General features: G+C 37.8%; 8 protein-coding genes across 8 annotated transcripts; 4 read left to right on the forward strand and 4 right to left on the reverse strand.

Moving 5' to 3' along the window:
• Positions 1–245: 245 nt before the first annotated feature.
• Positions 246–1,090, forward strand: BDF20DRAFT_824085 (uncharacterized protein; the record flags this gene model as incomplete). The annotated part of the gene is made up of 3 exons (XM_053077861.1): positions 246–280; positions 356–533; positions 659–1,090. The coding sequence occupies 3 exons, from the start codon at positions 246–248 to the stop codon at positions 1,088–1,090; spliced, it is 645 nt and encodes a 214-aa protein (XP_052933885.1).
• Positions 1,091–3,697: 2,607 nt separating this feature from the next.
• Positions 3,698–5,220, reverse strand: BDF20DRAFT_881106 (uncharacterized protein). The gene is made up of 5 exons (XM_053081656.1): positions 4,958–5,220; positions 4,624–4,798; positions 4,467–4,526; positions 4,155–4,383; positions 3,698–4,072 (listed from the first exon to the last, which is right to left on the reverse strand). The coding sequence occupies exons 1-5, from the start codon at positions 5,115–5,117 to the stop codon at positions 3,857–3,859; spliced, it is 840 nt and encodes a 279-aa protein (XP_052933886.1). The 5' UTR covers positions 5,118–5,220; the 3' UTR covers positions 3,698–3,856.
• Positions 5,221–5,773: 553 nt separating this feature from the next.
• BDF20DRAFT_837192 (uncharacterized protein) lies at positions 5,774–8,611 on the reverse strand (the record flags this gene model as incomplete). Its single annotated transcript, XM_053079022.1, has 8 exons — positions 5,774–6,001; positions 6,078–6,308; positions 6,374–6,860; positions 6,905–7,128; positions 7,221–7,359; positions 7,438–7,582; positions 7,632–7,890; positions 7,991–8,611. The coding sequence occupies 8 exons, from the start codon at positions 8,609–8,611 to the stop codon at positions 5,774–5,776; spliced, it is 2,334 nt and encodes a 777-aa protein (XP_052933887.1).
• An 833-nt stretch (positions 8,612–9,444) lies between these two features.
• On the forward strand, positions 9,445–11,079 carry BDF20DRAFT_823395 (kinase-like domain-containing protein; the record flags this gene model as incomplete). Its single annotated transcript, XM_053077786.1, has 5 exons — positions 9,445–9,761; positions 9,887–10,134; positions 10,227–10,531; positions 10,621–10,869; positions 10,954–11,079. 5 exons carry the CDS (start codon positions 9,445–9,447, stop codon positions 11,077–11,079), a joined length of 1,245 nt encoding a protein of 414 aa, XP_052933888.1.
• Positions 11,080–13,043: 1,964 nt separating this feature from the next.
• Positions 13,044–13,546, reverse strand: BDF20DRAFT_881136 (uncharacterized protein). The gene is made up of 2 exons (XM_053081657.1): positions 13,483–13,546; positions 13,044–13,384 (listed from the first exon to the last, which is right to left on the reverse strand). The coding sequence occupies exons 1-2, from the start codon at positions 13,491–13,493 to the stop codon at positions 13,186–13,188; spliced, it is 210 nt and encodes a 69-aa protein (XP_052933889.1). The 5' UTR covers positions 13,494–13,546; the 3' UTR covers positions 13,044–13,185.
• A 1,843-nt stretch (positions 13,547–15,389) lies between these two features.
• Positions 15,390–18,647, reverse strand: BDF20DRAFT_837194 (uncharacterized protein; the record flags this gene model as incomplete). Its single annotated transcript, XM_053079023.1, has 2 exons — positions 15,390–18,315; positions 18,445–18,647. 2 exons carry the CDS (start codon positions 18,645–18,647, stop codon positions 15,390–15,392), a joined length of 3,129 nt encoding a protein of 1,042 aa, XP_052933890.1.
• Positions 18,648–19,950: 1,303 nt separating this feature from the next.
• Positions 19,951–21,895, forward strand: BDF20DRAFT_906929 (acyl-CoA N-acyltransferase; the record flags this gene model as incomplete). The annotated part of the gene is made up of 2 exons (XM_053083321.1): positions 19,951–19,960; positions 21,378–21,895. The coding sequence occupies 2 exons, from the start codon at positions 19,951–19,953 to the stop codon at positions 21,893–21,895; spliced, it is 528 nt and encodes a 175-aa protein (XP_052933891.1).
• A 479-nt stretch (positions 21,896–22,374) lies between these two features.
• BDF20DRAFT_823702 (putative blue-light photoreceptor PCMADA3) lies at positions 22,375–24,739 on the forward strand (the record flags this gene model as incomplete). The annotated part of the gene is made up of 6 exons (XM_053077818.1): positions 22,375–22,484; positions 22,589–22,889; positions 22,964–23,084; positions 23,160–23,228; positions 23,341–24,512; positions 24,620–24,739. The coding sequence occupies 6 exons, from the start codon at positions 22,375–22,377 to the stop codon at positions 24,737–24,739; spliced, it is 1,893 nt and encodes a 630-aa protein (XP_052933892.1).
• Positions 24,740–25,104: the final 365 nt, after the last annotated feature.

Consider the following 25,104-nt stretch of genomic DNA (forward strand, 5'->3'; position numbering starts at 1 on the left):
CAAGCTTAGCATGGGTAATTGCCCTCTTTAAGTGATTTCTCGTCGGACAAAAAAATTGCCGCTCCCTTATTTAATGTTTGTTATCCAATGTGATAAGCCTAAACAAGACGGCAGATGATACAGCTGAGATACAACTAAAAAGAAACAATAAAAATGCAAATCAAAACACATTGATTAAGCTGCTTTTTTCTCATCCTTTTTCCATTTTCTTTTTTCCCTCTTCTCCATACTTTTCATATACAATAATGCTAAATAATTGCTGTTTTTGTATAAGTCTTAGGTATAAATATAATCGAACGTTTATAGACTGTAGTTGTTTTAGTGGTTGATGTTTAACACTTTTTGGAAATTCTAGGACTGCAACCCTTATCTTGGCAGTATTGGGTGCTTTCACTCACTTATACGGTGCCATGACCTTAACAGCTCTATCAACTGATTTTGATGACGCTGATACTGGAGCCATTTTAGGCTTAACAGCTTATTCTTATCTTTCAGGCTTTGCTTGTTTGGCTGGTGCTATTGGCGTGATGAAGGTAAAATATTTAAATTGCGTAGTTGTGTCGTCGACGCTATTACAACTGATAAGAGACTTAAAAATAGAAACATAGAAAAAAAAAGCACTTATACACTAACCAAATTAATATGTTTATTTGCACAGAATAATATAAGGCATCTTAAGTTCTTTAATGCTTATTATTGGGCCGATCTAGGAATGCACACTATGTTTTCCATTGCCAGCGCTTTCATGCTTTTCAGCCTTCACTCTGAAATTTGTAAAGAGATTGTCAGTGAAGCCAACGACGACGAATTTGATATGAACACATGTGAATATGTATATATTCGCAGTGCCTGGTTTGTCATCATTGCTATGGCCATCAATATGCTGTTGAAACTTCATTTTGCTTTTGCTATCCATTCCTACACTAAGCGTGTAAAGCAAACGATCGATGAAGAAGAAATGATGAACCATGTTGTTGTTGCACCTTACCCAACCGCTTATATCTCAGCGGATACTAAGGAACAGCCTCCTATGTATGTTGCTGGTCAAGAATTCATTCCTGACGAGAAGAAGGCATCACAGCAGCAGTAATAGGCTCTCTCTTTTTTTTTTACATATATTCCAGTAAAGTCTACGTTTAGCCCATTTGGTCTAATTGTTTCATAGTTGACCCGCTTTTTCAATGTGATCTATTTATTATTTGTGACCTGAAGATTTTATTTTTCAAGCTTTTCTTATAAAAGAATAGTAGTTCCACATCTTTCTTAAAATATGTACCGATACTGTAAACTTGTGGAAGTGCCCGTCACAAACAAACCTGTCAGCAAAGTTTGATGTTAACACAGTTTGAGATTAAAAGGAAACGCTATTGATCACTTTTTAATAACAAGTGATAGCGATTTCTTGCAATGCTTATCCATAGTGAGGAACATGCATGATAAAAAAGACAAAGATGGTGCAGACCGTTAATACTGCAGGATACAGTGTTCGAGTAATGAAATCCTTGGTTCTAGTATGAAGTGTTCATGCACCGTTATCTGCTCATCCTTTCCTTCACTTTAATTATTGCTCAGATATAATCTTTGGTCAAGAAGAAGTAAAACTCAAAGTGCACCACGAATGTCTGCAGAGTTGCTTGACTATATCCTTTATAAGCAAAAGAAAACTCCTCAATAACATGTTAAAGAGATATATTTGGTCAAAAAGGAAAACGATAATCGGGTGACGTATACAAATACAAGACGTCTCTAGAACTTTTCGCACTATACTACAAATAAAAGAAGCAAATGATTCCTAGTAATATTTGCTTACTTTTTCTTCTCTCGTTTTGCCTAGTTCGAAAACAAGCTGGAATAGATACCAACATGCAAGCTCACTATACATAATGCTATTGGAATTTCTTCGATACCAACGAATGCATGAGCAATAAGTGTATGATGCAAATCACGCAACTGCAGGCATTGTAAATGATTGTCAATATGTGAAAGCTTCCATCATTAAAGGGTATAACCTACCCTTTTTTTTTAATTTGAAAAGTTGCTCTTCTTTTACGTATATTCTTACAATGAATTATCCTTTGATTTGACTGTACTCTAACTTTTGTTTGTTGCACATCAAGTAACAATCATCGTAATTGTTAACAAAATAAACATTTAAAGAGATTCCCTTCCGTTTACTGATAAAACAATTGTCACCTAGGTTCTTACAGGCCACGACTTGAAAACAAATGCATGGTAGGTAGAATATCAGTGGCAAGAGCACGTACTGATTTGTACACATCATCTTTTAAAAAAAAAAAAGATAATATGCCCTTTTATAGTGAAGGATGGGAAGCAGTCTACTATTTCATTCATTGTATGAATAATGCGCGACGTGCAATAATAATATAACCCTCCCGAACTCTACTTTCAAAAGGCAAGCAGAATACCATAGCGAAGGATTTTTATAGCCACAACCACCATTACACCACCACGTTTCTGAGCAACAATATTAACAGCATTTAGCTCACTGACTTCCGCTCAGGATGACTAGGATATTGAAATGAAAATGTTGCAAACAAATGGGCAGGCAATTGGACCGTATGTTAACATTTTCTTCACGCACAGTGTGAATTATTGGGTTAGTCACAACAAGATGACATGGTGGACTGAAAATATAGAGGAATGATTTCCTCGTTGAGTATTAGACTAATGCCTATTTTGCAAATAAAAAGGTAACTAGGTTATAATAGGAAAGATTTTAGTAACCGAAAGAAGCATTTGGGCTCATAGAAATTCAAAATAGCTTTGTTGGCTTCATCAAACATTTCTTGAGATAGCATACCAGATAACAACTTCTCTGAATTCTGTGCGTGAACGCGTAACAAGTTTAGGTTAAAAAAATAATCACCTCAAAATAATGCCATAATCGTTTAAAAACATACAAATTCAAGCGTACTACAATGGCTATATTTGCTGGTTATACAATTTTTGTTGTAATGTATTCAGAAAGAGTATTATGCTATGTTCAGGTATTCAAAAGGCCCTCAATGTCGTTGCGGTGATATTTTAAGATACAATGACCCGGAAGCTTATTTGTTTTTAGGCCCCAATTTGGAAAGTCTTCATATTACACTGTGATATGAAAGGTAACGGTTACCAGACTTTTTACATAAAGTAATAGGTAACGATTAACAGATTATTTTTGACCATAATGGACTTTTATCTCCACAACTTGTAAGCACTTACACACTTGACGTAGGAAGATAGTACTCTGGCTCTGCTCCAACCCCATTTTTGAAATGAGAAGCGGCGAAAGAATCTGAAGGCATATTTCTGGTTGTCGGATAAAAATGCGTTTAATCATATCGTGTATCTGAAAAGTAATTTCAAGAAATAGCCGTTTACACAGCAATTTTATTTTGGTGCACTAAAAGGCTTATCTGTAGCTTAGTATCTTTTTCTAGTCAGAATTGGTTAAAATGGTCAATACGTATTCGTAAGTCACCAGTTTGTCTGAACGCCATTTCAAGATACGTCGGTCACTTTACAGCCTTTATAACTTTGATACACATGCAGATGTATTAACCAATACCTTTGAGCTACCTTTAGCATTCTACTTCAATCAGTAACTTCTTAAAGATTGGAGGTCAGTTGTAAGTGTAGCGTTGTTTTAGAGAGAGCTACTCCAGCGTCAGCTTATGAGCAGTGAGGATATTATTATTTTTTTTTGTTTATAAACTTTTATCATCCTTTTTATTCAAGTTTTAATACATTTTTATAACTTTACAAGTTCTGTAGGGGGAGGGATTGTTTTTTTTCCAAGAGGTAGAAATGAATTTCATGACAAGAGGAAGCACCTAATTGCTTTTCTTCGTGATTAGGCACTGCTTAACGTAGGGAAAGCATTGGCATCAGACAAGTTAACAGAGCCTTGATTGTTACGTCCGCCATTGTTACGGTTATCACGTCCGCGTCCACCGCGTCCACCGCGTCCACCGCGACCTCCACGGTCATTACCACGATAAGCTGGTTGATCAATTTCCAAATGAACCTTTTCCTTCTTGGCCTTATTTCTTAATTTGGCTTCAGTTTCCTATGAAGAGCAAGATAAGATTGACATCGTTAACATTTTATTGCTAAAGAGTGACATCTTTCCCAATAGCAAGTATGCTTACCTTGCTGCCTACAAAGTAGTTATCTTCATCCTTTTGAAGAGGGACAGCATCCTTCCATTCAGCATCGTTAGAACCTTCATTAGGCTTACGAGCATGCTCAAGGCGGAAAGAAGACTTCCTTTCTGCAAGATATTCATCCAGAGTCTTTGTATTATCATCGGCTTCATTATCACGCCTAGGACGGCCTTCAGGTGCATCAGGGTCTTTGGGGTCTAAGGTATCATGTGCACTGTAAAGAGCAGAATTCAATGAGAAAACTATCAAAGCCATTGATTGATTGCCGTTCTAAAAAAAAAGTAATAAATAGCTTACCCTTGGAATTCAGCAGTGCCAGCTTCACCCCAACCTTGTCTAATCTTCTTTTCATTATCGCTATATAGATGCAGTGATGCAGTGAAGTGATTAGATACAGAGCTCACTCGTAAAAGAACGTGTAAAAGCAACAACACCTCTTTCATAATATACTTACATAATACCAGTACCACTGTGACGATCATATTGGCGACCACGGTTGTTATATTCCATACGACCACCTCGTTCGGGTCTGGGGCCTCTTCTATCATTTTCAGCAGAAGCGGGGGCAGAAACGTCTTCACTGGCTTCATTTCTGCGTGGGCCACGGTCACGTCTTGATGGTGGGGAGACTTGATTTTTTTTTTTATTAAGAAGATTTATGCAGAAAAAGAAAAAGCGGGAAATGATGAGACTTTTACTCCCCTTTTAAAAACGCAACAAAACCAAACCCAAAAAAAAAATGGAAAAAACGCGCTACTATCTTGCAAGTCTTTTCACTGTTACTTTACCAGCAAGTCTGTTATTGGCACTCTTACGAACTTCCTTACGAGTAGGAGCTCTCTTATTATCGTCGTCCTTCTTCTCCTTAGGCTTGATATTACCAAGCTTATCAACTTCAGTGTCGTCGTCGTTCAAAAGAACGTTGAAACGATTTGTCACGTTTGCCATTATTTATGACAGATATGTAATAGAAAAATGAAGAAATGTGTAGTAAAGTGGAAAATAAAAAAGTAAAAGAAAAAAGAGAATTGAAAAATTTGAAAGGAAAAAGGGAAAAAATGGGCTAGAGCGTTAACGTCATTTCATGGCTTTTTTTTTTTTTTTTTTTTTTGTTAAAAAGCTACAACCTATACATCTTTAATATGCTACTGATTCAACCAATAAGATGACTTACGGAAACTGAAATACGGCATTTTGCACAGAACAGAAAGAAAGAAAAGGCCCCTGTTCTCATCGCCACATATGCATTTGAAACAAGAATCTTTTTCTGCCCCAACCAGATTGTTTGCATAAAATTAGCCATTTACGTGGAGTGATGCCTTCCTTCACGACACCTACAGCAAATGGGGAAAAATACCATATCGCTTTAGGAGGTGTTAATAAAGGGAAAGTCCTGCCAGTGTAAGTTTGGTATAACACAAATGTGTGAATGACATTTTAATACCCAAACACTTCAAACTTTATTATGGTTAAAAAAATGAATTCTTACGTCAACATGAGTAACAAATTTGGGCCATTTCTCTTATCATAAAAGCGTAGACAAAACTTTTCCAGCTATATTATTAAAGGCAAAATTTCTGCTTTATTACAGATCAGACGCGACGTTATAACGAACCAACGGCTTTGCTACTATCTTCGTCATAAATGCAAGCGTGAAGGTTCACCTTCAAGTGATTGATAAGAGTCCGAAGAAAAGCCTGTTCGTGTTTTGAGTTCTCAAACACTGTGGCTAGACTCTCTGATGGACACCGTAAAATGTTGGGAGCAAATATCATGGCAAGGTTATTCACATTCATAAGGGTACAATGTATAACTTCAGCTTTTGCAAATTCCTAAATGTAACAAAGGAGAGGTGTAAGAAGACGAGCGAAACATGCAGAAATCATGAATAGGTTGTCTACGGTATACCTGCAGAAAACTAATAGTAACGAGAGCAATGCGTCTGTGAATGTCTGGCAAACGGTTGATTATACCAATAGCTGTCTTTGGGTCTTCGGCAAATTGGATGCAGTCTGCATAGTCAGCTGCAGGAATGAGAGGTTCAGCCAGATCGCGCAACCAAAATTTGAATAAAGCAGCAGGCACATTAGGATCCTTTATATCTGCAGTATCGTAGATGTCATTCTCAATACGTACACGCTATAGAAGAAAGTGCGTTGGTTCTCTTAACCCCTATTGCAAAACAGTGTATATTGAATAGTTACCAGCTCTGTAATACCGTCAGGATCTCCAGGTACACGGAATATACCTTTTGAAGACTTGCCATTCATATCCAGTACAGCATTTGTCAAAAAAGGAATCAGCTTGGGAATTTGAAGTCTTCGAGTACTACTATCTTGTTCTTGTTCTTGTTCCCGTTCACGTTCACGTTCACGTTGTAATTGCATTATAAGGTCAAGTGATTCACCGAAAACAGACGGTTTGAAAGGGGCTTCTTTGGCTCGAATGATTTCTGCGCTTGTCAAAACCTTTCCTTTCGCGCCTTTTGAACATATCTTTATCAATTTTGCAGAAATATACTGACTATATACATTGAGCTGATGTTGCTCGTTCTGATGATGTTGCTGTACGAAATCATTCAAATAAGCTTCAAGGTTTTTCGACGGAGGGAATGTAATACTAACTATGCACAAGAGCTCCCACCCTTTACGGATACTATCACTGTTTTCATCGTCAGTCGTGAATGACACACTGGAGCAAGAAAATCAAAAGAAAGCCTCTTTGGCCATAACTACCTTTTAGGATTGTCTTGAAGTTGTTTGCAGATCTGAACATAAATTTCATCTCGCATTTGTCCTTTTAATATACCACATTCGAGTACATGTTGAATGTCTTCTATCCTGTCTGAGTGTCGGCTTTTCGTTCTGTCGCCCATAATGACCTGAATCAACTTGAAACATTTAAGAGCATCTTTGTTCAAATCCTTATTGATCATAATAAGTGGCTGTTTGATGGAAGTCTGAAACAGGAATTGTTGAACGCATATCAAGATCAGTTTCTTAAACATGATATAGACTACGCTCGGTTCGTCGTACAGATACAATTAATTACCTTTGACCATTTAAGCATATCGCTCATAGGTACTTTTCGCCGGAAGAGGCCACGTTTATGTGTAGCAAAATATTTCTGGGCAAATCCATCGATGGCGAAGCAACTGATATCATCTTTTAAACCAGGAGGCAATGATGGTCTAACCGCATTAGAATAGATATGGGTTAATAATTGCGTGTGATACAACATGAATATTAAAATGCCTCAATCAACATACATCATACTACTTGAACCGTTGTTGTTTGCAGGAGTGTCATTGGCGCATCCTACTTGAACTGAAGTAAAGAATGCGTTTTTGTAAAGCGATAAGAATGGAAAAGAGTTAGAAAGAGTCAATAGTAGCATGGGTTGGTATTTTGAGTCTCTTGAAACGAAGAAGAAATAGAAAACCTATTCCATTATAACCCCTACCTAAAGATTGCTTTAATGGCGCACTGACAGTTACGGTAGGTTTTATGACGGAGGGGTTCTTTTCATTGTTCTGTACAGTTGTTGTAGCAGTAGTAGCAGTAGCAACAGCGGCAGCATCAGCAGGAGAAGCAGCCGCCGTACCTAATGATCGGGACACAAAGTTTTTTAATGCATTGGTTGTGTTACTCGTCGAAATTTTTGAAATGTTCGAAATGGCTGAAAATGCAGATCCTCTTCTTGCTGTTACAAATGCAGGCTCCTAAAACAAGAACAATGAAATGTGTAAGCCTTTACAGGGAGGACAGTATCATTGTACACGTAGATAGGAGCTTTTCCATTTAAAGCTTTTTACTACTAACCTTAATTACAGGAAAAGCTGAAGCCATGCTTAGTTTCCTGAAAGAGGGAATTGATCTGTTCCTATCATTTTTATAACGATATGAATGACTCAACAGTGAACTTGTGTTGTCGGAATCAATTGCAGAAGAGGTTGTGCTTGACTCGAAAAGGTTGTTGTTTGTTTTCGTTGTTGAACTTTTGAAAAGGAACTTGTGAGGCTTGGTAGGCGTAGTAGGAGTTACTGGCGATGTAGGGAACGCACTCGTCAGAGTATGCTCCATGTAATGGCCCAATGAGGAAGGGTGGATGCTCACACTATCGCTGTTGTTTTGATGTTCACCTTCCCTGCCTTCAGCAATGTAGCTCTCGTCACTTATGGTTGACAGCTCATATTCACTCTTCACTCTAGTCGGTGTGATGGGTGGTGAAGGGACTGTTTGTACAGGGAGATGAATCGATCGACTGTAACGCTTCTTTCTGATACTATCATATTGCTCGTTTAAGGTTGTTGTTTCTATAACCTCTCTTGTGGTACTGTTTGTACTGATAGTGCTGATCATAGTTGTAGCATCAGTATCGATCATGCTTGTGTTGGAATGAAATGTTTTGTCCAAAGGTGCGGTTTCGGGTTCCATCAACATGAATGTAGAATACGCTATTTATTCAATGTGAAATCGCAATTCTTTTACAAATAGGGTTTCTAGAAGTTATTCTGTAATTGAAAAGAGCGAAGAATGAATTTACTTATTGAGATATGGATTGAAAAAGAATGACAATAGGAGGTAAAACGTATAATAGAAACTCAAAGCCTCTTCAAGTCCCTTTTCTACTAAAATTTTGTCATTGATATCCACGTACTTTGCTATTTATATACGCTAGCACGTGTATTGAGCTAAGTAACAGCAAGAAATCCACTAAAAGTCGTTGGCTTGGCCTTGAAATGCCTATTTTGTGTCCTTGAGACCTGCTTTATCGGGAGTGGACCGATTACCTTGGGATGGACTGCGCTTATGCAACTGCGTCTTAACTGAACTAATGCAGTAAGAAGTTGAAGTGTGTAAATGAACCTGGCATCAGTAAAGAAGCCGTTTCTTACTAGTCATCTGGCCGTCAAGCTAGCAGTATATGGGAACAGCCCAGACAGCAAGTGTTATGACTGGTAGAGAAAGGATGCAGAAAAACCTTTATTGTCAACCAAGTGTTCCAGTGAAGTAATAGCAAATGGAAGGCATTTTACTGATTATGGTAACATAGAGGCAGATCCAGGCACGCAATTAAAAAAGTAAAAGATGTGGAGCAAAGCCAGCAAGTGCTATGTACAAGCAGATCTAATGATTGTTTTTTTTTTCTCCGCTTTTTTTCTACTTTTTTTTTTTTTTGCTGAGATTGATGATATTGTTGATGTCTCAATCTCCTTCTTTTCTATAGTCATATCGATTACATTTTTCTCCTTGAAAATAGCACCTATTAAGGAATGAGTACTAAAGAACACGATATCTATCAACTCAAGAAAAAGCTGGAGGATATCAATTTGTCTTCCTCGTCACCGGCGGAATTACCTTCTGGAATTGGAAACTCGTTATTAAAGTTTCGTTTACATCAACAGGAGATCGACTCCAATCCTCCTAGCAATTATAACAGTGACACGGATGAACCTACACCACGTAAACGGCATGAGCATGAAAAAATCAAACAGGAGGTATTATTGGACCAAGATTATACAGTATCAACAAAGGAACGTCGAGTGAATCGGGATGACTTTCAAACAATTTGTGTCTTGGGGAGAGGAGCGTAAGTTATACATCGTAAAGGTGATCTCTCGGTTGAGCAATAATGCATTGCAAGTAGAAGATATACTCGCCATGCTAAGACAAAGTATCCTAACGATATATTTCGCTTTTATTGCATTGATTTAGATTTGGAAAGGTGTACTTGGTTAAACATAAAAAGAGTAGCGAATTATACGCCATGAAAGTGTTAAAGAAGGCTTCTTTGGTTGTTCATGGTAGACAAGCGATACAAGCCAAAACAGAGCGACAAATTTTGGAAGAAGTTCGACATCCTTTCATTGTCAAATTATGTTATGCATTCCAAACACCGATAGAGCTACATATGATTTTGGATTATGCAGTTGGGGGTGAACTCTTCCGTCATTTAGATCATGGTAAAGAAAAAATAGTGCAAGGAAGATTAGAAAGGGAGCAGTTTTTTGCAGACTGGAAAGAGCACCACTAACGTACACTTTTAATGTAATAGAGGGGATGTTTGAAGAGCCTATGGCTATTTTTTATGCTGCAGAGTTAGTATCCGCGTTAGATCATTTACATTCTTTGGGTATTGTGTATCGAGATTTGAAGCCAGAAAACTGTCTGTTGGACTTGGAAGGCCATGTTGTTTTGACAGATTTTGGTTTATCAAAAGTTGCCATTGACGGCAAAACAAACACAATCTGTGGCACAGCTGAATACATGGCGCCTGAGATTTTGATGGGATTGGAATATGATATTACTGTCGACTGGTGGAGTCTCGGCATCTTACTATATGATATGCTAACAGGATCTGTAAGTTGATCGAATACGAGTCAATCATGGTCAGAATTAAAACCAACAGAAAAGACTAATTCAAGATAATTTTTTTTTTAAAAAAATAGCCTCCCTTCAATTCAAATAATCGCCAAAAAACAATTGATTCCATTTTATCAAAAAAGATACCTATGCCATACTATTTAACACCAGACGCCAAAGACATTTTATCCAAACTGTTACGTAAAAATCCCAATGCACGACTTGGGGCAAAACCAAAACGAGTAGATGCCATTCGTCGGCATAGGTTCTTTCGATCAATCGATTGGGATGCTTTAGAGCGTCGTGAATTAACACCACCCATTATTCCAATTGTAGTAAGTTCTAGCAAACGTAGAGGGGTTTTTTTTCTTTGACTTTTTGTTATTAATACACTCTGTGGTTTTTTTTTTTTTTTCAAGACCGATCCTGAGGCAGCAGAGGTATGGGCATGCAATTTGATAAATAGAAAGGTATGTGTTAGTTGGCTAATGCTTCTATCTATTCCCTGTAGAACTTCGACCCCATATTCACTTCTGAGTTGGTAGTTGGTTCACCCAATATTGAATCACCCTTGGCAGATACAGTGAATAGTCATTTTCAGAACTTTAGCTACGTAGATAAATCTGTATCGATGTAAAAAAAATGTAACAGAAGATATAAGATCATTTACAATGTAAATATCACTATTCTCTTAAAAAGTGTAAAGCAATACAATAATTATAGTAGTAATATCTAATAATAATAATATAATGGATAGAAGTATTCTTTCAAATTGACTCCAATTCTCAGCTTGCATATTATTTGTTGCTTATCGAGTAAGGAGATTACCGATAGATGGGCATTTCGCTTCGTTCTATGTTCATTTCGTTAGACTTCTTCTTAATAACAAAACTGGGAAAGTATTAAGTATTAGTGATGATTAAAAATGACCTGAGAAGATCAGTTGCAACAGAAGATCAGAAAGCATAATGCATTACTTTTGCTAAAGATACAATAATGCCTCGAAAATGATTCACAGGTATAACAGTTACGGAAGGTACGGAAGAAGACAGAGAAAACAATAAATATACTGCGTTTAACGATAATCAAAAAGTTAGCAAGGGCTGTCAGTTCTGTTAATTATGATCGGTAGTAGGAGATATCTCAGAAATCGGGAAGCTGCCGCAATTGATTGATCATAATTAGGCGTTTGCGTTGGCATGGCCATGGGATTGTTTTCCATTGGCGTTAGAGAACGACAATATAAATTCGCCATATCTGATATTTGCTCACTTGCTCGATAGAGAGGTAGTGGTTTATCGGACACTTGGCTTCAATAAAACCAGTCGATGTAATTGTTAAGCATTACAGTCTCTTTTGTATCTATTTTCTAATATCTCCTTGAGTATACGCATGTATCGTTTGAATGTACGAACGCATCCTAGAGAGTGAATAATATCGACCATGAGATAGATCAGAGAAGCCAAATGTTGCAGTTTAGAACACTATATAACTGCTTTTTGCAATCAACAACCGATATGGTAATCTCGATTTCTATGACATCTGTAGCTGTCATTAGCATAATCAGCTACCAATGCCTCCAACAGCATAGGGTTAATTTCGCTTCATAAGACCACTTTTGACTTCTCCGTAGCTTAACAACGATTGAAAATCTGAACAACACATTGTGCACGTATCACTCAAAACTGGCATCTGCACGGTATTTTTCTATTTTTTTTTTTTCTGCTGCTGAACTGCTTCAAGAAAAACGGCCCATTATAACAAATTATAGACAAAGACAAAAAATTTCGAATGAAAAAAAGACAGGTTTTTATTCTTGAGCAATGCGTTGTAAAGACAAATAAAAGTGGCAAAATCCGGTTTTTATTAATTTAGTAAAATGAGTTATAGATTGTTTGACATATTGGCTCATCCTTATACTATAAGCATAAAGACTTAACAGGTGGCACCACGTGTAGGTTTGTCAAATAGCCACCCACACCCGGCCGTCGCCGCCCCAGTTCTGAGGGGATATTAATAGGTGGGTTAAGTTACATTCACGGTCAGGGAACTTCCAAAAGCACCGGCACCCGGCCGTCACCGCCCCAGTTTGCATGTGGGGAAAAAAGAGGTGGGATAAGTTACATTCCCGGTCAAGGAACTTCCAAAAGCACCGGCACCCGGCCGTCGCCGCCCCCAGTTTACCTGTGGGGGTAAGAGGTGGGTTAGGTTACCGTTTCACGGAGGGAACTTCCAAAAGCACCGGCACCCGGCCGTCACCGCCCCAGTTTGCATGTGGGGATATTAATAGGTGGGTTAAGTTACCGTTTTATGGAGGGAACTTCCAAAAGCACCGGCACCTACAAAAAAAAAAAAAAAAAAAAAACTAACCCACCGTATCTAGCCATTATAAAAAGAAGGATACTTCAGTAATCAGACTTATTTGAATGGACATAATAAACGAATAGGTAAATGTTAAAACCAATACTTACACTGAAAAATTGCTGAAAAGAAGTGTTTGAAAAAAGAGATGATGAAGAAAGAAAGAAGAAAACGAAAAAAAAAGAGCAAAAATCAGCTTATTTATAAGAAAAAAACAGGCGTATTTTCTTTCTTAGGGAGGAATTTGCACCGTCTCCATTTTGTTGATATTGCATCTTATTAGCTCTTGTTTACATGTGAATTAAGGGGGTCATCATCATAAGAAGAGAAAAAATTTTTCTTTGCTCTTTCGATGATTGTGTTACAAGATAAGGCGAAAACGTCCAATTTTGGGTATTAATGCAGTTACTTTTTGCAAGTCGTTTTGCAGACCTGTAGCGTCGTCGTAGTAGCGCTTCAATAACTGTGAAAAAAATAGATGCAAATTTACTTTTAACATCTTCTTTGTCTTAAGAAAAGAGATAGTTACTGATGTTGAAGAAATGCACACTTTTTCTCAAAAGACAAATAGACTTTTACATCTGTACAACAGTTTCATATATCCTTGCTTTTTTTACGCCTCCTATATAAATAAACAGCTCTATAAAAAAAAGCTCATTCTATGCATTATGGAAGCTAAGCATAAACTTTATTGGCTATACTATTCTAATTTAAAACAGAATGCTATCTAATCCATCGAAAAAGGCATCCTAATAAGTACCAAAGGACCATAATAGTTTCATAACTTTGTAACACATCTTTAATAAACTCATCAACTCATCAGCAACTCAAGGTCTTAGGGATAAATACCTTCAATTAGCTACTGTAATCTAAAAAAGTAGGGCAGCATTTACACAACACCTCAATAATATACATGAAGCACTAAAACTCTGCCATGCATAAACGTAAATTATCTTTCCTTCTTTTTCCTTGAGTTTTGCAGTTGCAAATCGTTGTTTAACAAAAAAACCTACAACCTTGTTGAATTTGAGTAACTATGTTATTTAAGAATCAATAGCAGAAGCTTGAAAAAACGCATTATCGTTATAATGATCACCTATGATTTCAATCACATACACTACAGCTTTTATCAACAGGTAAGAATGAAAGGATGATGCGAGTCATTTACGTCTTTCGAGCAATTGAGCAGGAGAAGGAAAGCAAAGAAAGAATTAGCTAAGAACATTTCCCTATGTGAGCAAATTTTTTCGGAAGAACAGTATTGTAGAATGTATGCCTGTGCGTATTATTTATTATAGCAGCATCGCAATGTAAAAGGGGGAAAAGCCTACTTCATAAAAAAAAAAGGGCACCTTCTTTGGCCTTCTCTAAAGTGCCGCGAAAGTCAATTGCAGGAAACATAGCCTCCATTTTAAACATGATATAATAAAAGACGATACCTTATGGCATTTATTGTCAATACACCCGGTACTCAAATCAATACACTTTCCCGTAAAAGCTTTAAGTTAAACTATCACTTTTGTCTTTCGTGAATTTATCTGCTGCCTTTTTTCCAGTTGAAGGTCATTGAGGCTCACCGATTAACTGAGAGCAGTGTACTATTCATGGTAGAAAAAAAAAAAAAAAAAAAAAAAAGATATATGAAAGTCATGCTGGCATGAGATCTGCGTGGTAGAATGCATAATGCTCGCAAATCCACCACGCAATTTGCGTGCCACCAGAAAGTGCGTTGGTATAGCCGATGCTAGAACGCAAATTGCGTGCTACCATGTTTAATGCACGGTAGAAATGTAAACGGTGCTGCCCCTCCACCTCCGCCACAATTTTCATTTTTTCCAGAATCAATGGGCGTTAAAGATAATCACTGCTAAACATTACGTAACAAAACAGATGTACTCTTTAAAAACTATTGTAAGTTGTCCATCAATCATGAGAAGTACAGGTGGATGAGATTTATAGCCCGCTAATTGGATAAACGAATTGCGCCATTGATACAGAGAAAAAAGGGAAGAGTTACTAGAACATATGTGCCCGCGAGATTTATTTCATTTTATTTTAGAAGACTTATACAATTGTGAAACTGACACAATTTCTTTCAAGATTCACTAACTACTCATCAAAAAGGGAAATCCAGCTGTAGCTGACATGATTATAATAAATGAACGCTTTGAACTTTTAAAAGCAATTAGCACAAAATTGTAATCCATATGCTTTAACGTTATATAGAAACGAGCAAAACCAGATTTTTCACCTTTTTTACGTCAAACTGTCTTTTCAATGTTTACGTTTTCCTTTAGTAAATTCTGCGTAAGCGGAAATTCTAACGAGCCGTTAAAGATTTGCTTATAAAAGTGTGTTTAGGGAATCACAATTGACGGCGATATACTATGTACAAAATGAATGGTATAAAGATATACATATCCATAGTATATGTATATTTAAAATGGATATGAATAAATAATGGATATTTAAAAGAGGAAGTGCATCATGATCTTCAAACCATGCCTCTCAATATACCCTCTTTACTTGTTACGACAACTTCTTTTCCACCTATAACATTCACGTCAATACCGTGAATTTCATTGAGCCCGCTCCTACTACCATCTGGTGAAGAAGCTCCCTCCGCAACGTTATTTACAGTGCCTGTGATTTCCCCGGTTTCGATATCCATCACCGTCACTTTACCGTCTTCCGTCAGCAAGAATAAAGACGTATATAGAACGTTATAAGCAGTATATCTTACAGGAATATTCCCTGCACGGTTATCCGCATTGAAAGTATCGGTAACATCAACCGTATCAGTAGAAGCAGGAGGAAATAAAGTGGTTCGTTGCTGATGGCTTTCTTCTTGCTGCTCATCCTTATCAAAAGTATGACATAGTAGCATAGATTGATCTTCATTGACGGGTGAGTAAGGCAACTTGAAGCTTTTAGCTTCATTTTGTTCTTTTTCCATTGATAGTTGTGGATTGAATGGTGAAGCGAAAGAAGTTTTAGGCAACTCACTTTTAATCATGTGAATCGCTAATCTAGAAAGTTCTTTTGTTCTTCTCGGCCACCATGGAAATCGATGGAGTATTCCCAATTTTACGTGCTCTGGCAAGCCTTTCATATCGTCTGCCTCTACATCTTTCGTTTCTGTTTCGGCTATGTTATTGCATTGCTGGTCATCCTGTGTCGATCTTTGCTCGGCGTGGTCTTCTGCTAAAGGATCCCACTTTACATTCAATAAATACGATATATCCCAGATTTTGATTTCGAGTTTGCTTCTAGGTCCTTCATTTCGAGTATCTCCAACAGCAATCAACCTTAATCCATGATCTGCCAATGAAGATGTTGCAGTATCACTTGAAGACCAATAAGCAGGTATAACAAATGTAGACTCCAGACCCCAAGGTCTGGCATCTACCTGATCCGTTACAATACCTTCGTCTCCTTCTTGTACTTCTTGTTGCTGGTCTTCTTCCCTTTCTAGCCCCTCAATAATCATATTATCTTCGTTGGTTTCATTCCGTGCAGCATTAGCTACTAAATCTCTTAGATTTCCCCCTAACAATTGTTCTATTTCGTGCATAGTAAAGTCAGCTCCACGCAACGGTTGCCGAACGTCATCGTTTTCAATGACGACATTTAATCCTTGAGCATCAAGGGCTGCTTCTGCTCTTGCTGCTGCTGTGCGTAAGTCATCATTGTTAATGTTATTCTCATTATTCATTGCTGCAGATTCAACTTCATTATCAACTCCTGTTGGCGGAGTCGCTATTTTCCAAGGCAAGGAACCGACTTTCAACCCAAATCGCCAGTCATAAACTGACAATTCGTCGTCGTCATAGGAACCTGTACAGATTAAGTGATTTAACTGTGGTGGGTATTTGAAGTGTATCATGCAGCTGACGGATCGTCCCAAGAGAATTCTTTTCATAATAGATATAGGTCGATCACAAGAAGACGATCGGCTGTCATTGGTGCTACTACTGCTAGTACTGTTGCCTTGAGTGGTCGCCATTGGATTCCCAAATCGGTCTCGCTGTGAAGTACATTGATAAAACTGAAACATACTGACTTCTTTCATAGGCACTAATTCGCGCTTATGTCTGTCCCATACACAGGGCACTCTTGCTGGATCTAATACTTCTTCTCGATAGCTAGAGCGAATATCAAATTTGGCAAGCTGTATACAACCAGTAATTCTCTGATACACAGGTCCCATTGCTAAGACGAATATGGTATAATTAGGATCATAATCGATATGTTCAGGTGATATGATTTTCAGCCAGTCTTTGACCTTTGAAGTAGTTGAGGTTGTTGAAGCTGTAGACATGATGCCGCTGCCACCATGTTTATCACCAATTATATTTTCGTCGTTTAATTGTCCCCAAGATGCTTCAGAGAATAGAAAAACTTCTCTTCCCAGAAACACATCAGAAACTTTAATATGAGCCAAGCATTCCGTTGAGCCATCATCATTCAATTGATATATAAATAGCGAGTTCCATATGTCCACTCTATCTTCTTGTTGCTCACTTAGCGGATTATCCAAAGGTATACCTACTGCAATAGAAAACAATCTAACCTTTTGGTTATTGTGTAATGTCACTGATTGGATGCCAATGATTTGACATGAATGTGTATTTGGTACGAGTTCCAGTTCAAATTTTCTGATTAGTTTCCAAGACGGGTAAGCCCAAAATAATATCATATGCTCAGATTGGTGATCCCGTTTACGATGCTTTCCTGTCGCTACAACACCGGTTTTTGTCACACGATCAATATCTACCACAAGTGGATCTTGTATCCAGAACGGTGTTTTGTCATGAAGTTCAGTCTGAGGCAATGGTGGACTGGAGGAAGTATAAGGGAATGATTCTTCATCTGAATCACCGGCGTGATCAAATGGTCTCCAAGAGCTGTTAGAATCTTGCATATTGCTGTGAATATCAGTGTGAGACAACGGTCTCAAAGAACTAGTACTAACATGGTGCACATTATCATGCAAATGGTTATTGTCGCTGTGTGCTGTGATTCTTGCTCTAGTTCTTCTGACATCTGGGGCAAGAATATCCCCTTCAGTAAACGTTCTTCTTAAAAGAGGCCTTGGTCTCACTCTATCTGGGATATCCTCTTCTTCTACTACTACCATATTTTGTTCGTTGTTGGCTTCCATAAGCCATTGGAATTTTCGCTTTCTATTAGGTTCTCTTTGTAATTCCACTGCCCTCTTATTTTCTTCTTTCACCTCTCTTTGTTCTTCTTCATTTATAAATTTGAATGAAAACTGTTTTGTTGATTCTTGCTGTTTTATCAAGTGTATCACATAATCTCTCCAATTAATAAGGTCGATCGAGTAAAATACATTCTTCGACCATGTAGGATACTTATATTTGAAGACAAAATACCATAGCTTTTGATCCTTAGCAATTCTAAAAGTAGTATAAACAAAAATCGTTAGCTACTAAATATACTTTTTACTCTCTCTCTGTCTTTTTCTTGCTCTCTCTTCTTCTTCTTCTCAGATTGTCTGTGGAGTAATCCATAACTTGATCAATTACATGTTAAATCGCTTGCATACTCGTTCGAGCCTGCTGAGTTGCTTAACGTTGTGAGTGAAGTATGTGAACGTTTGTAATAAGAGTTCGTCGGGTAGTTTATCCATAAAACAAATGCCAACAGCAGTATGGAGGGAATCTCTGCTGCATTTCAAAGACTTGCTGTCGTTGCTGCTTTGATTTGAAGGACTAACGGATGTAGTCATGTTCTCAATTGGGTTGTCGTCGTCCTTATTGTTAAATCTTATCTTATTAGGGGAGAACAAAGTAAGTGTTTCTTAGATACACGCTGTAGCGAGAAGGAAAGATACTGTGACAAGAAACGAATTTAAAAGACGAAAAGGAAAACTGAAAAGAGAGGGGGGCAACAATTTTATTCTCCTCCATTCCTCTGCAGAGTGAATTGGAAACTGTAACACCTAATGGTGGTATGACTTTACCGAAATCAATCAATATCGTAGTAACATACTCATTCGTTTGAGTAGTAGTCATCTTTAGACAACAAAAGTAATCGTAGCAACCATGAATATCTCACTTGTTTCCTTAGAATGAACTTACACATGCTGTTATGAAACCAAGGGAAGCACAGATATAGTATGTTCATTTAATGCAACCTTTGAAGACAGACAATATGTTAGCGTCAACTTGAATCTTGATTATCTCTTCAGACTTGTTTTATTGTTCTCCTTTCAATTATGATCAGTGTACACATGTTGTAAAGAAGCTGACCTTGGAATTACTCGCATAAATAGGTTGGGCCCTCAGCGTTTTTTTTCCTATGGCGGCATTTAAACGGATTTCATGCAATACAACAGCAGCGGTCGTCGGTAAGAAAACAATATGTATGTTCTTCGATGTTTCATTCTTGTTGGCTTTTCTTGAATATGTAGGATTGTTGACTCTGCATAGCAACTAAGCATATGAAGCAGGTCTATTTAGGCGGTTACATTATATAAGACAGTTACATACGGCGCGTACTATCAGAAAAAGCAGCCTGTTCTACCGATCAAAATAGCCAGTTCAGACATCCCGCTCCCACTTTGATCTGAAAATTAAATGCTTCGCTCAGAAATCTTTCTGTCAACATAGATAGCTTTGAAGGGTTTCATAATTTAAAAAAAGGCAAACAAACTCCCTGTAATTTATGATCACTCCTTTTCCCATTATCCAAATTGTATACAGTCTGCCCTATTCACGTTTAAAATAGGAATTGATAAAAACTGTTTATTGCAACTCTTGCTTGATAAGAAAACAATGCCTCCTTGTCTGTATTTTATAGAAAGCGCTTTTCATAATGCATATTTTACAGGCCCTCTAAGTTGCGAAAGAAAGTTGGACATAGTAGAATTGCCTAAGGTTTGAAAAGACGGATTTCAAAATGATTATATGATGCAAGCCCAACGTCAAAGGAAATAGCACTGTCTTACTATCGATAATTTGCAAACACAAGACACTGAATCTCAGAGTTTCTAACAACCCCTTTAGAATTGTCATGGATCTTTCCCTGCCATGAATTTCAGTCAATTTTTCTATTAGGTTGCTAGTATGAGGGGTTTTATTTTCGTCAATATGTTCTTCCACTAAAAACGAGACATCTCTGATTTTGTCCCGTAGATTACGTTTAGATATTGCCAGTATGCAAAATTTATATTTTACATATTAGATAAAGTATGCATGGATCTCAAATGAACTTTTTGTTTTAGTTGGTTAATCTCAATTCGAAGGGTGGAATAAAAGTATATCTAGCATAATTGCCACCTTTTGGTTTCATAAGTGCGAGTAAGTTGCATTTCTCAATATGAAAACCATGGCTGTTAGGATCAACTATTGCGCATATGTGCTCCTTCTACCAACATCTGCTTGAAGTAGGAAGAGCTCAGTTCATTTTATTCTCAGTGTATACTCTTTTCATCAATGGCCTCCAAGTCGACACCATAATAATAATTGCTCCAGTGAATATTGGGATATTTATTATTCTTCCTTAGAGATTTCTTCAAAAGCAGCCGATGCGTTTGAGAAGGTAACGATTACCACAAACAAAATATGCAACTACAGTCGTGCATACAGTCTACTTTGGTCTGATACAAACTATATTTTATGCAAACTACATGATAATGGTCTGAATTTGACAGATACATACATACGTAACTTCTTTTGGAGGCACGTTTCCACTTATGAACTGTTACTGATAAAAATTGCCCGATTGAAAACTCTAATCCTGCTTAAGTTAACTGTTCAATCTTTCAATTTTGCATAGTTTATTTTTGTAAACGATACTTTTCGATTAAATGAACCTAAAACATAAGCCAATAAGTCCACTTGATGAGAGCCTTTGTTACTAGTTCCTCCCTACCCTTGCTACATTAGCTATTTCATAAGCCAATATTATGATTGAGGAGCAATGATGGATACGCAAGCACGCAGTATGGACTCCTGTTGGCCTTTCTGCTAAATCTATTTTGAGATGGGCAAGTTGAATGTCGCAAGTCCTCGGAAATGGCTGTAGGGATCGCACGGATCTATTTTTAAAACAGACAGCTAAAATTGCAAAATGACCTCTTCCTCGGAACAAATAAAGTGGCATTCACAGCCATTAACGAGTTACTTTAATCAACCGAATGTCTTCCGCGGAATGCTAAAATAAACCAGCATTTTAACATCATGTATCATTTAATGACTTAGACATGGATTTTTCGTATATAAATAGGGCCACTTCGCTTTTCAAACAAACATTTCCTGTCTATTTTTCACCCAACAATTCTTATTCACCATTCTGTCGCTACTTTGGCTAACTTCTTCATCCGTTTTTGAATTCTTGAGAGATCGAATCACCCACTATCCCAGCAAGAACAACATGACTATCATCACTACAAAATCCGCTGAACTTTATACAATTTCCGCCAATACCATTGCTTGCTCCACACCTTTTTTTGAAGAAGCCTTGTTTGACGGTAGCAAATATCTTTCACCGGAAGTGCAAGCCAATCTACACGAAGGTTACCGATTGTATCCTCTTCGATCCATGGACTATGACAGAGGGTATCTTGACGTGCTATCCGTCTTGACTGAAGTGGGTCAACATACGAGAGAGAGCTGGAACAGCCAATTCCAATTTATGAAAAAACACAATGATACTTATTTTACCATCACCATTACTGACGAGAAGACAAACCGTATTGCTGCTACTGGTACCATCTTGATTGAGCACAAATTTGTTCACTTCAATGGTTGTGTGGGTCATATTGAAGATATTGCTGTTGATGCCTCGCATCAAGGCAAAAAATTGGGTCTTCGCGTCATAGAAGCACTGAAGTATATTGGACAAGTCAATGGCTGTTATAAAGTCATTTTGGATTGTAATGTCAATAACATTCCATTTTATGAAAAGTGCGGTTTCACACCCAAAGAAAGTCAAATGGCATGGTATATTCCTCAAGACAAGCCTCACTTGTAGAAGTAGAAAGCCTAAACCATTTAAACAAGTCAACAAGATATTATATCAATATTTCAAACTTGTCCTAGATACCCCTTCCACACCTCCGCCTTCTCTCATATAATTATTACATATTTATTTACCATTAACAATCATGTATTCTAATTAATCTCTCGCAATCCGACCCACCTCCTTATGGAATACGCAACTCCTAAAGTGTCAAGTTCGTATTTTGCACAATGCACAATAAAATGCTACTATACATGTTTGCAGTTTATCTATGATTGCTGGTTTTTTTCGAATGTAAGTGATATTGATCTGATCATTCTTTAATAAAGGCGCTATGGATCAGCGAATAGGAAGGGCCCATTCTCAGCAACATCAAAAGAATGATGTGAACACGACCGTTCATGGAAAAATCCTAATTGTGAAAATTCAAATTTTTGCTTTTCTTTTTTATTTTCCCAGTTTATTCAAACTACTAAAAGACAATGAACCCTATGAAAGGTCATAAACAGCAGCAACAAGGGCAGGATACAGCTGCTTTAACAGGCGTCTATTCAAGTACGGGTTTTGACATGATAAATATACTTGTTCGACTTACCCAAAGGTTTCGTAATTTTCACACCCCACACACACAAAAAAAAGTGACTCTAACTGCTGCATAAAATATAACATATCACTCAACAGATAATTAACATTGCCCGGGAATAGGTCAAACCCACAAATTCAATTGGGACCCGTGGATTTATCTTGTTCTTTTGTTGTATCTGATGCGAATGCATTTGATCAGCCTGTCGTATATTCTTCGCCGGCGTTTGAACGATTGACAGGTTATACAAACAGTGAAATTGTTGGTAGAAATTGCCGCTTTTTACAGAGCCCTGATGGCCAGGTAACATGTGGTTCCAGAAGGCAACATACAGATAATGAAGCAGTATTTTATGTGAAATCACAACTGAATCAAGGAAAAGAGCATCAAGCAAGCATTATTAACTACCGAAAAGGTGGACACGTAAGTACTAGGAACATGTTTATTTTTGATGAAGCCAATAAACGAGCTCTACGTCATTAAGTGTCCATGTTCAGCCTTTTGTCAATTTGATTACGATTGTGCCTCTTCTGGACGCCTTTGGGAAGATCGAGTATTATGTTGGGCTTCAAGTGGATTTAGTAGAGCAACCCAATGCCATTTTAGAAAGAATGCAGAGTAAGCAAGCAAAAAACTTTATTGAATCAGCATAGGTTCAGCATTACTGATAAGATGAATTGCCTATCAACGTAGATGGGACCTACGTCATGAATTATAGCCTGCCAGTACATTTTGCTGACTATCCATCCCCAAGTAGGGTTTGTTACAAAAGAAAAAAATGTTTTACATTTGATATTTGCCAGACTGACTTACGGATTTCCTGTTCCAGGAAACCAACAATATAGCAATGTTACTCAGGGCATGCGTGACGTAGTAGATACTTATTTCCAAGAATTGCCAACTGGAAAAATAAGCATCGGCTCTAGTAATAACAGCTTGCTCATACAGCAACAGCATGTTCCGAGTAGTATCAATCTACTGCCGCACACATCAACAGCAACAACAGCAGAAATGGATGCTGATACGGTACAGAAAGAATGGAACCATCTTTTACTCGAAGAAAGCTGCGATTTGATACATGTAATATCACTCAAAGGAACCTTTTTATATGTGTCTAATGCCAGCTACTCTTTACTCGAATACGAACCGGCAGAACTACTAAATCAGTCCCTTAGTACCATTTGTCATCCGTCCGATATCGTCCCCGTCATGCGTGAGATCAAAGAATCCACAGCATATCCAGACAGAAACATCTCCCTCTTATTTCGTGTCCGCAGAAAATTTTCCGGATTTATCTGGATGGAATGCTTTGGACAGGTCCATATGGATCAAAGCAGGAGCAGAAAATGTTTGATTCTATCAGGGAGACAGATATCAGTGTACGCGCTGGCAAAGAAAGCATTGATGCTGCAACAACCAACAACCCACAAGAAAAAAGAAGAATTTTGGGCCAAGCTTTCGGTAGCAGGTCTATATTTGTATGTGACAAAAGGATGTGAGAAAGTAGTTGGTTATTCACCATCGTCACTAGAGCAAGAATCTGTTTTTCAATATGTTGATACCTCCGAAATAGTTGATGTCCGAAAGGCATTGGAATGGATACAATACGATACTATGGCAGGCCGAGAGCAGGAAGCCGTAAGGCTATCGCATACATTCCTGAATGCGAAAGGGAACTATGTGCCTGTGACAAGTACTTTCTGTCGAGGAGACGCGTTAAGTAACAACTCGACGGATGTTGAAGGTAGACTTCAAGCTTCATTTATTTTAATGCACGTCCAATTACAAGACTCGACGGCCGGTAATGGTGGCATGACTACGAACAACGAAATATCGACGACCAAGTTGGCGATGATTGCCTATCCTACTAATAATGCAAAACATGAAAACTTTTTTGCAGAGTTAGAAACGACCAGAGGTACGAGTTGGCAATATGAGCTGCACAAATTACAAAGTTTAAACGAGCGTCTCAGAGATAAAATATCAAATTATAACAAGCCAAACACTCGAACATGCCAACGAAAAAGGGTAAACGTTTTTAAGCTTGTATCACTACTTTTATGGCGAATGTGATGAAAGTAACCACAATGAACTCCTTTCCATTTTAGCAGAAGGGAACGAGTACCAACAATGACAACAGGTATGGAGTACAGCGAATCTGCGCCAACTGTCAAACAACCGAATCACCTGAATGGCGAAAGGGCCCCCGTGGCCCGAAAGAGCTGTGTAATGCTTGTGGAATACGATATTCCAAATTTTTATCACAAAAGTAAAATAAACAGGCTTAAAAACAGTAGCTGCTGGGAAAAGCTATTGGATGGATTTAGAATAGCATCCTTCTAATAATGGACTGAATTCCATAGCGTAAACTGCAGTTCTATCTGCTAGAATCCTACACAGATGGAGGGCTGTTGGTAGAAGAAGGCAGCTTCTGTGAACAGAGCTGCGGTGGATCTCTTTTATAATTTTCCTTTTTGCCATATACGGAAATTCAGGACATGATGGAATGAATTTTAGCCGATGAATCAGATACTTTCTTGTCTATCAAAACCAATGCATTTGAAGGTCATTGAAGTGATGCGATCCGTATGAAAACAAACATGCAAAACGGTTGAGGACAACAACTGGCGATGATAAC

Source organism: Mycotypha africana (assembly GCF_025528875.1).
Source record: "Mycotypha africana strain NRRL 2978 chromosome Unknown BDF20scaffold_8, whole genome shotgun sequence".
Taxonomy (NCBI): Eukaryota; Fungi; Mucoromycota; class Mucoromycetes; order Mucorales; family Mycotyphaceae; genus Mycotypha; species Mycotypha africana.

What these genes read in the sequence shown, in the direction of transcription:
- BDF20DRAFT_881106 (XM_053081656.1), bottom strand. Translation starts at nt 5,117, where the DNA reads ATGGCAAACGTGACAAATCGTTTCAACGTTCTTTTGAACGACGACGAC. An exon ending in TGCCAATAACAGACTTGCTG is followed by an intron (nt 4,799 to 4,957) that starts GTAAAGTAACAG and finishes AAAAAAATCAAG; the next exon opens with TCTCCCCACCATCAAGACGT. An exon ending in ACTACTTTGTAGGCAGCAAG is followed by an intron (nt 4,073 to 4,154) that starts GTAAGCATACTT and finishes TGCTCTTCATAG; the next exon opens with GAAACTGAAGCCAAATTAAG.